The sequence below is a fragment of the Rhyacophila brunnea genome, unplaced genomic scaffold, assembly GCF_057557595.1.
Source record: "Rhyacophila brunnea isolate RB1 unplaced genomic scaffold, BYU_Rbru_1.0 scaffold_18, whole genome shotgun sequence".
Lineage (NCBI taxonomy): Eukaryota > Metazoa > Arthropoda > Insecta > Trichoptera > Rhyacophilidae > Rhyacophila > Rhyacophila brunnea.
In genome coordinates, this window is record NW_028232837.1 from 12871391 (window position 1) to 12882833 (window position 11443).

Below are 11443 nucleotides of genomic sequence, written 5' to 3' on the forward strand. Positions count from 1 at the left end.
CGCAGCATATCGTCATTTATTATGCCATTCAAATTTAAAACTTCATAAATTCGGCATAACAATAATAATTCATGGATTTATCTGTTTCAGTAAATCTAAAGTTGTGTTGAAATTTGCCACAAATGAATTGCAGCTAATTTAAATAGTAGACAATGAGTCCTTTCAGCTTTACTGTCACATATTTAATTACAATATAAGTACAGTAATACCCCAAAGTTGCGCGATAGATGGGTCCGATGAAAATCGCTTAAGTCAAATTCACGCAAGTTGGGGGGACAACTTTACATATAAATACGTATAGATTTTGTTTAATTGGGACGAAGGACTAACAAAAACACTAGTATAGAAGAAAAATATGTAATCAAATTATTGCAGTTCTTATTAATTATATTTATATTAAGTTTTTCACCGCTAAAAACGCGCCAGGCGTCTAATACTTTCACTGCTAATGAGTTAATTACCACATTTAATTATCAAGCTAATTGCTTCACGCCAGGCGTGTCTTTAGCAGTGATCGTGTTGTGGTAATTAACTAGTCAGCAGTGAATAAGTATGTACAAAATATTACAAAAATAAATGAGTTACGTAAGAAAGTTATTTCGATGTCGATGGCTTCATAAAATCTAACAAACAACACATTGCCTTCTTTTTTCATGCAGAATTTATTCGTGGCTGTGATGTGTTCTTTGTTGGAGTTTAAATTTTTTAAGCCCTTTTTAATTGAGCTGAGACCTTCTGTCAAGCTTGCAATAAAATTGTCATGTGTTTTTCTGGTTACAGCAAGAAAAACACTGAAGATAGCAAGAAAAAAATCAAGAACCGCGTAATTCCGAGTGTCAGAGTAGCGTATTACTGTACATCAGCTGATAGTTAAAACAGTAAATAATATACTGCATTTTCCGAATTACCTATGAATTTAAATCCAGACTTGTGATTAGGGATCGCAATACCGAATGAAAATGTCAATACCGGTTTTTCGGTATTTCTTATTGAACACCGGTATTTCTTAAACATTAAAAAAACAGAAGTAGGTGCTTATCAATAAATATAGCTGTTAAAATTTAAAAAAAATATTATTTTATAGCAAAAACCTTTTAAAAGATATTTAAAAAAATGTATTGATCATTAGAGGTGAGTTGGAAATACTGTCACCAGTTTGTGTAAAGTTTCGGATGAAACTACCCATACTCAGTATGTGTGGCCTAATAAACTTATTCCAAAAAACTTGTGATGATATCATCGCGAGTCGCTGTTCTGTGCACTCGCCAGTTGGTAGACTTTCAACACTATTGACACTAAATGCGCGCGAACGAGATAGCGCTTGAATATAGTTATATTTTAATTTATTAGTCTATTGCGTTCGAATGTATGAATAATAAGTCATAAATTTTGTGTCGCACCACAGTGGTGAGATGACGCACAGGCTTAAGCTTGTTATATGAACGCTCAAAACTTGTTTAAAAAAAAAAAATCACTGTCATTCATTTTTGTTAACAAGAATATTGTACCCTAACAGAAAAACAACTCATAAATTTAAATGTTTAAAATTTTATAATAAATGGGACTTTTCGACAAGCGGAGCTCAGCGTATTTTTAGGAATTCTATTGAAGCCGATACACAGTCTGAGTTCCCTGAGCCGATACGTATTTCAAATACTAATATGGAGTTGGTTTTAATTTCAGTTGAGTATGAAACTTTTGTCGCATACGCACACCAAACGCTCTATATAGTATTCCAAATACTAGTAAGTATTTTGGAACAAGTTTCTATACTAAGTATTTTTTTATACTGGTAGTAAGTATACTTAGTCTTCAAAATCGACCAGTTTTCCCATCTCTATTGATTATAATAATTGTAGAACTAGTGATTTTTTACAAATAATTTGAATATATTGATAATTTTAACTAAAGCCCTCAAAAGTTCATCAAGTGGAAATAAGTCCCGGCTGCAGGAAAAGCTTCTCAAATTCAACACCTGTCATCAACATCTTTGTCACAGATGTTTTCTATTTCAAAATAATATTATGATAATTCATACAACCTATGTTGGATTCACTCAATATATTTGCATTTTAGCAGCACATAACTTATAATTCATTTTCAAAAACGTAAACGAGTGTACTTTCTTAATACTGACAATTCTGTTATTTTGGATTCCGGTATTTCGGTATTGATAAATACTGGAATACCGGTTTTGAAATCCCTACTTGTGATTCCGGAAACATACAATGCAAAGAATAAAACAAAAATATAGTGTAGTAATATCTTTATTACTTCAGAAAGAGGAGAAATCTTTATAATTGTAGTTCATTTGGACATTATTATATATACTTATTATACTTATGGTCTAAAATTATGTATGTTTATTCTTGCATGGATGTATCAAGAGATACATCGACCGACGCATCCAAATCAGTTTCCATCGGTTGAGACTCATCATCGGGTTGTGATTCTTGGAGTGGAGTGGCATCTTGACCTGTGGCATCCTCAGAAGGCATCCGTTCAAGGTGGCCATCAGGATCTGCCGTTGACGATTCGTTGAACGTCGATTCATTTTCGTTTTCTGTTGCAGACTGTTCCAGGGTTTCATCCAGTGGTTCATCTGCTGATTCATGCGTCACATGGTTCTCCTAAAATAATTCACCCTTAATTTAGGTGCCCTGCACACAAACATTCGACCAACCTAATGTCAACAAAATCGCATTTCTAACTACACACACACAGATGTGATTTAAATTCTAATTGATTTAAGTTTTGTGATTATTTGGGTTGAGTAATTTTTTGCAACCCGGGTTTCGGCTTTCGGCATCCTTAGGCACTATGTGCACTCACCAATGGCAAATGCACACTGACACATAATACAGTTAATTCTCAGTTATATAACAAATTAATACAATAAAAGAATGTGAAAATATTATTACTAAGTAAAGAAGCAAGTATAAAATCTAGTGTTATTTGAAATGTTTGGAATTAACATAGTAACGTAGGTTAAAACAGACCGATGCTGTATATTATATAGATATACCATCATAAATCGTCTGGTGTTCAAATTCAGAACTAAGCTCATCCAGAATAAAGAGTATTAAATGATATGTCAAATGTAAGCATGAAGCGCATCTACAAATAATTGGACCCAATGAATAATAATTGAGAATAATTCAAAAAGACGGCCTCGGATGTTTCCAACTATTTTTTCATACAATTAATAAGAAAACAATTGAGTCCCTATCCGGAAAAATACCCTTATCCAGAAATTTTTATTTTGAGTTAATAGTGATTAACCATCTGATATGGCTGTGTTACCACTTTAAGACGGTACCTGATAGAATTAAAATTTATTTTATATAGGTACTTATCAACTTGCTCACATCTGATATATTATCTTCCGCCTGCTCTAACTTGGGATTCTGCAGAGTTGGACGTTCTGGGGGTTCAGGAGTCTCAGCAGGGTGCGGAAGATCGGGCAACTCGCGAGGGACTCTCGACGCGTGCCGGGCCATACCCAGGCCCATTTTCTCTTCATAATAATTAATCACAAACTCCGGTATTCGCTGATTTACCACTTTGGCTGACAAAAGATCCAGTTCATCACAATCAACCCTGAAAATAGAACAAAACATTTTAAACACATTAAAAAAACCGTTCTTCCTTGAACTAACTGGGCGACAAATGTAGAGTTATCTCGTCCGACTTTAAACTCAAATTACTAGCCACTGCCAATTGATTTGTATAATCTAAAAAATTAAACACACAGTTACGTCTGTTTGAATAATTGTGAATTACTAAGCCACAAATTATCGGTATTACAGTGATTTTAGTGAGCTTCGCTCTATATTCAACGTGTGTCGTTAAAAATCTGATTGACAGATACTGCCATAGTAACCTACCTCCAACAAGGGATGGCACGATGAGAGAAAAATATAATGTTCATATTTTGTTCATGTATACGTTATGAGTCTTGCAGGTCTATTCGTAACGGTTATCACTTTAGCACGTTTCCGTTTTTTCCATTCTTACAAATTAGCATGGAAAGTATTCTTTACAAAAAACGGTTGGCAAAAAAATTAGGTTGGTAGACATGTTGGTCAAATTCGGATATGTTCGTAATGCCGAACCCAAACGGATAAGACAGAACAAAAGCGGATATAGCAGAACAAGCGCCATCTAGTTGGCAATGAGCAGAATACAAGAATTATGTATTGACACGTCAGACGTATCAACATAACCTACAATTTTATTTTTTAGTCATGTCATTGCGATTGCAGTAAAGCAGTCGGATCTTGCATCTCAATATGTAAAATTGACATACTCTGTCTCGTTCTCACGTTAGCACAGCCAACAGAGGCGCTGTTAAAAGATATCACCTTTGACAGTTCAGACGGTTAACTTTTTTACATAATTAACCACCAGAATACATAAAGTGATATATTTAACACAATTAGCTCTTTCTGGATGTTAAGTGATATGTTGGAATAGGCCTGTTGGTATCTCTACTAGTCATAAGAGGGTAGACTGTTGTGACATATTTTCTCACCATTTTATCAAAAACTTGAGTTCACCGGTAATGTCGCTGGCACCGACAATCTTTTCAGCCTCCAGGCCCCGATCAAATCCACGAGGTTTAACTTCCTCCTGATGATGAAATACATAAAAAATTAATTACGTATCGATAAAAAAAAGGAAACATATTCCGTGTTTGGTTTTGGTAGGATATTGAGAAAGTTAATAAAAATACCATCGTACAGAAGCAACGAATCTTCTTCCGACATTTTTAATAAAACTCCCACGATCACTGGAGACAAATCTGCGAAGGGAGTTCCATAAGTTCGCGTGATAGTGGTGAAAATAGTAAGTATTGGGATTAAAATTATGTTTTTATTGTTAGGTAATCCGTTTCCGGTATACTTGTGCAATTTCAAGTTGATTGTTCCATTAACCTTTTTACTGCCAGTAGGTGTATGTTTGGCGGTACCTTGCACGCCGCGAACTTTATTGCAAAAATAAAAAAAAAATAAAAATGAATTCTGTTTCAATTCTGAGTATGTGACGATATTCCCAATATATGTCGTGTGTTCAACATATTTGTATGTTTCTTCTTCTTATTGTGCCATCCCCTAGCGGAGGTCGGCCACCATCAAGGCGATCTTATATTTGTCGTCTGCTACCCGGAACAGTTCGGTGGAGCTGCACTCGTACCAATTACGGAGGTTCTTAAGCCACGAAATGCGGCGCCGTCCTCTGCTACGCTTCCCATTGATCTTTCCTTGAATGACAAGTTGGGGAATGCTGTATTTTTGTCCTCTCATAATGTGGCCGAGGTATTGTAGTTTCCTGGTTTTGATACTACGTAGAACTTCTCGGTCCTTCCCCATTCGATTGAGAACTTCAACATTTGTCACCCGGTCAGTCCAAGGAATTTTGAGGATGCGTATGTTTAAAATAATTAATTTACGTTAGTAAAATCCTGTTTAAAGCGGGACGTCCAAAGACGTCATTGGCAGCCATCCGGTTAAATCGTTTCCAATATTCAAAAGAACAAATGAAAATATATGATCGAAATACATGGTCAAAAGAAAGAAAGACAAAGTTTAGTGTGCACTATTTATGGTTGATCGTAACAGCCTACCTCCACCCTTTGCCACTGCTATATGCCATCCTAATTTGGATCGAGTATAAATTAACAATTGGAAGATCGTGAAAGTACAGTAACAATATGCCTGAACATCATCCATTTATGAATAGAAACGAATCCGTGATTCTAATGATTTATTAATTTGATCACAATGTCCATGTTAAAATCTTACTTCGATAGTTTTGTTCTTTTTGAAGCGGTCATCTTTTGGATCAGTCGTGGCTCTACGTTTCCTCTCCTTTTTCTCAGCTGCCTCTCTTTTGGTACGTGCTTCCTCGTAAGCGGAGATAAGTTCGGGACAATCCAAATTATCTTCCGGTTCCCATGTGTTATCTTCACTGAAAACGGCAATTACACAGAATCTGTTAAATCAAGCAGTGACATTACGCTGAATACATAATTATGTTATAGCTATACTTCAGCTGGGGCACGGACTAAAACGATTGTGACTACGCGACGCGAAGATTGTGCAAATGACGCGTGCAGAACAAAACATAATTTGTCATAAAAAGTCAACATGCGTCCATTTAATGTTATGTTTATTGTTTTATTACTAATAATAATAATATATTCATTGACATGTTTTCTTTTTCAAGTAAATGGGTAACGTTTTTTAGTCATCTTTACACAATTTAAGAATTAATTCCCCCGTCGCCATCACAAAACAAATTGACGTGTCCACAGCTAGACTTTTACTCCCCGATTGCCAGCCAGCCCGAAATTTCGTCGCACCTATAGTTGAAAATTATTTGCCGTTTCACTGAAGTACCGTCTTAAGGTTTAAATGGCGGGCTTTCATTATAAAATCAAATTTTATAATTTGAAATCATTCTGTAATTGGATGTATTTTTCGATCGATAAAAAATAGACCTTGGCTTAAGATAAATTATCATCAAAGAATTTGGATATTGTGGCAAATATAAGTGACAAAATGTTGCAATTCATTCCAAATATGAGTCAATTACAAGCTCCAATGAAAAGTTTTAAAAAATGTATTTTACAGAAAAATATTTAGTGAAATACGAAATGTATGTGTGTTGAAAAAAGTGCAATTGTCACGTACATCTTATTTTAACGAAATACGTTTAAAAAATAATATTTTCAGTATATGCATGTCGAGTAGAAAGATGGTATCATAATGACATACATATTTTTACTGTACAGATAATGGTTTGTTAACATTTACAAAACCATGGATTACAAATAATGGAGAAAGCTTGATGTAGGCCTTCAATGCAATACTGTAACATCATAAATACAGACGTACTCCGAATATCCTTTCCATTTTAGTAAATATTCGACTCGGCAATTCCTTATCCGCCTATCCAAGACCTTCTCCACGGAAAACTCTTCGGGTTTGTGCGGAGCAGGAGTCGGGACAGGAACGTCAGGGATGGTGGCGTTCTCCTCCGCGTCCTGTGGATTGGTAGCCTCAGAAGATTCTTGCGGAGCGCTCTCTTCAGGGGCAATCTCCTCTCCGTAGTTGGGCTGTTCAGAGCCTTCGGCCACGTTTTCTTCCCCGTAATTTGGCTGCTCAGAAGACTCTGTGCCCTGTTCCTGCTCTTGGTCCGGTTCCGGCAAGTCAGATTCAACAGGGGCTGACACTTCCTCGTCAGGTTTATCTTGGTCAATGATATCGTCAACAGGCATTGTCGCCTCTAACGGCACATCTTCCCCTTAAAGAACATTCAGTATACTAGATTTAGATTGGTAAAGCGATAGTATTCCATTAAGTTTGGAAAGCGCTGAGTTTCGTCATTTATTAATGTGAATGTTTGATAGACCTTATATATAATATATTCTTTTTAATACTACAACAGGCCATAAGTCACAATGACAATAGTAGTGTAATTAATAATATAAGTGAAAATATGCTAATACAGTCGAACTTGGTTATTACGATCACGGATGTAATGAGGAAACATTCGTTGACATTTTAGTTTATGATTTTCTCCATACATTTATTCACTTTTATAACGAGCTACTTCTCGGGTATACCGAGCAAAAATGTTAATGTGTCGATCGTTTAAAAACAATATTTTCGACCCTAAGCCATAAAGTCCGACCGGGAAGTTAACTAGACCGATGCCGCTGGGATCGGATTACGTTTATGATACTAGTTAAGTGTCTAAGTACCTAATTGGTGTTTTCGCCGACAACATTGAAAAAGTATCCACGCATATGGTTGAAATTGCATGTAAAAAATCCAAGCTTTGTGAAGTCAGTAGGTACCTACCAGCGTTCATTAGAATAAACTACTCTTTTGTAGTTTATGAATGCCATGCTGGTTTCGGGGATTTTTATGATGGTTTTCAGATTTTTTTTGTTCTATGCTTAGATTATGGCCCCCACATCCTGAAGTGGGCCCCCAGGCTATGATTTTTGACGGGCCCCTTACATATCGCTAAAGATAAAGGCAGTGTGACACTCCATGTCTACAGTAGTGTTTTCCAAATGGTGTACGCGGTAAAATTAATGTGTATAAAATATTATTTAGTGTTTTTTGTATATTTAAATTCATCTATTTGAATTATAAAGTTGTCGAGTATCGATACACAATTAAAAATTGTATCGTACAACCACATAATTTAAAATAATAATAACAGTGAAGATAAATGCGCCACAGGCGACTTTTTTTTACTATTCGAGAATTTGTGATGTGTGTTTAAATCATTTATCTGGTCGATTCGCCATGCCGGGCCCTTCCTGAGCCCGGGCTTCCAGGCTAGAGCCCCTTCAGCCCCCCCCTTGTGGGGGCCATGGCTTAGATAGAATGTGGCGCGAAAAATGTTATATAACGATATAACGAATAATGCTTATAACGAGCAAATTCAGTCGGTCCCATCTTCCTCGTAATAACCAAGTTCGACTGTATTATACCCCATGTATACACCGGCATTTTTGTGAAGGTGTTTTGAGACAAAAAATCAAAACAAAACCTAACATAAACTATTGAAAAACAACAGAAAATCTAACACAAGCTATTTACTTTTGGGGTTACAGTAGGTTTTAGTATGGTTTTTGGTCTCAAAAAACCTCGATCACAAAAACGAATAGTAGTAGTACTATAGAATTACCGAAAATATCACCGACTTTGAAAAAATAATTATATTAGGATTGAGGAAACAGTATGGGATACATTAAGCTATATAGTTTAATGATACTTTAAAGCAATATTATACACGATAATTAATCGTCGCTTATTGATCAACATGCCATGATAGATAGGTTAGAACAGCGGTTATATTATATTCTATTATATTACATAGCATTCTTATATTATATAGCATTCTATTATATTACCTTCCACTTCCATGATTTAATTATCAAAAATTGAAATGATTTCTAACCGCCTGAATAAGTTAACAGGCAATAATAGTGTATAATAATATATTTATTACACTTCAAAGGGTCGCCGGTAGGATATAAACAAAACTATTTTGATGACAGCCGCAGTGTTGCCAACTTAAATTTTCAAAATTCAGTAGATATTTTGATTTTTTCTTCAAAATATCGGTAGATTGACAAAATGTATGAAATTCAACGATTGCGTATGGTGAAAGCGTGCATATTGACATAATATCACAAGTGTCTTTTAAAAAATCATATAAAAAGTGATTTTTATTCATCACAAATATCATAATTAATTGACTGATGTTAGAAAGAACTGAAATTTCAGTAGATATGGCAATGCTGGACAGCCGACCAGTGTTTGAATCATAGATTATAGACGTCAGATTGTATTTAACCCATTTCTTATGTTGGCGTCCTGTGTCATAGGGTGTCACAGAGTGTAAGCGCTTGGCCGTAGTCATGGGGCGTCTTCGACGCGGAATTGGCGCGGGGACGGGCACGGGTAGAGTGTCCGTAGTAGCCCGCGCGCGTCCAGTCGTGTTCAGCGTCAAATCAGGGATAGGAAACCATAAACACAGAAAAGTTTTTACTGGAAAACTCCTATTTGAAATGGCAAAACTTTGCACCAAAATATGGGGCCAATGAAATCAATATGGAAAGCACTAATTTAGCAGAAGAATTTTATAACTTATACAAGAAACTGCGGGAACAACCAGACAAGTTTTTCGAAAAAGAGTAACATGAGAAAATATTTGATTAGGTATATTCTAATTGATCTAAGTTTTTATCTATTCTTTTTGAGTAATTTATTGCGATCCGACTATCGCCTTTTGGCATCTTCAAACACCACCAATGGTGAATATACACTGTCATCTGATACAGTTAATTCCTGTTTATTTGGTAAATTTATATTTATGAATTTAAATTCAAATTCCATCAAGTACCCTTGGTCGATTTTATAATTTGATTATATATTGGATAATATGTAAGTTAAAGTTTAAAAAAGACTTTTCGGTTCATATGGTGTGAATGTAGGTGTAGAATGTACGCTTCATAACTTTGCACCCCGGCTCTAGGATGGAAATGATGTACCTACTTAATATATTTTATTTTTATTATGTTTATATTTTTTTATTAAGGAAAACAAACAGTTACATAGACTACAAATATGTATAAAATAGACTAGAAAAAGATATTGCAACAAGCAAAGTTTCCATATAAATTATAATAATTATAGTTAATCATATTAAAATTTAAATACAGAGAAATTAGATAAAGAGATAAATGAGAAAGAATATTGAATAATTATAGACAAAAAAAAACATTTTTTTATGTACCTACCTTTATAACTATAAGTAAAATAAGTATACAATATTATATGTGCGTTAAGAATTATTGAAATTTAAAGATATTATTTTTACATAATATATATTTATTTAGTACTACATATTATATTAATACAAGTGAATATATAATTTTTATATATATTTGATATAATTTTATGCGACGTAATAAGGCAAAGAGGCGTATCAGTGTAGTGAAAAGTGCAACGTTATAAAACGTATACCTACTTTACATCACTTCGCACTATCTATGCTTTGTGAAAATAATACCATAAATACACCAGACGCACGCGGTAAGCTCATGATGGTTTGAGACACCCGCAACTCGCTCGTTTCCCGCGTCGGTGCCCGTCCATTCAGTGCGGACACCTCTATGCGCGCAGTATGGGAAGAGCCCGCCGCATGTACGATCTTGCCTGCGTTGAGCTAGACGCGCCAAAACAACACGCGCGAACACCCGTCCCCGCGCATTGTCTACGGACACGTCGAGACGTGTTCATACGTTTGAGTTGCCCGCCCCGCCGCCGCCCCGCGCCCGCCTAACCACCACGGACGAGCACTAAATAGGATGTCATAGCTACAATATGTATGTATAATATGTCGGAATGGCATAGATTTGACCATAGACACTAAAACGCTCTTAGCATATATGTGCCCAATCGTCATATAGTCTATTTAAACCTTAATATGGTAGGTTCGTATCTTTCAACCTGGTTTGAATGCTGCCATCATAGATAATATTATACGTTGCCATAATTTTGTGACCCAAAGTACGCGGTCCAAAAGAAGTATATCGGCAAGTTATAATAATATTATATTATGCGTACAGACCTACAAACAGGGCTCGAAATGGAAAGGAATGCACCGGAGCGCCGTTCCGGTTCGTAAAATCCCCAAAATTGTCGCCCCGTCTCGTGGACATTTTAAATTGACATTGAGCTAGATTTGCCATTTAATGTAAAAATCTAAAAGTTTGTCCACACTGGTAACCTCATTAAATTTCGCGATAATTATCAAAATTTGTTTGACCAAAAATTATTTTAATCGAAATTTAATAAGGCTGCCAGCAACTTGTTTCCAACGTGGACACGGCATAACACACTTATTTTTATAA

The 11443-nt window shown here is 35.5% G+C and overlaps 1 protein-coding gene across 1 annotated transcript; it reads right to left on the bottom strand.

The window, feature by feature from the left end:
- Positions 1-2250: 2250 nt before the first annotated feature.
- Positions 2251-9043, bottom strand: LOC147073223 (uncharacterized). Its single transcript, XM_085945233.1, has 6 exons — positions 8936-9043; positions 6900-7308; positions 5805-5970; positions 4535-4632; positions 3369-3600; positions 2251-2630 (listed from the first exon to the last, which is right to left on the bottom strand). Exons 1-6 carry the CDS (start codon positions 8946-8948, stop codon positions 2364-2366), a joined length of 1185 nt encoding a protein of 394 aa, XP_085801359.1. The 5' UTR covers positions 8949-9043; the 3' UTR covers positions 2251-2363.
- Positions 9044-11443: the final 2400 nt, after the last annotated feature.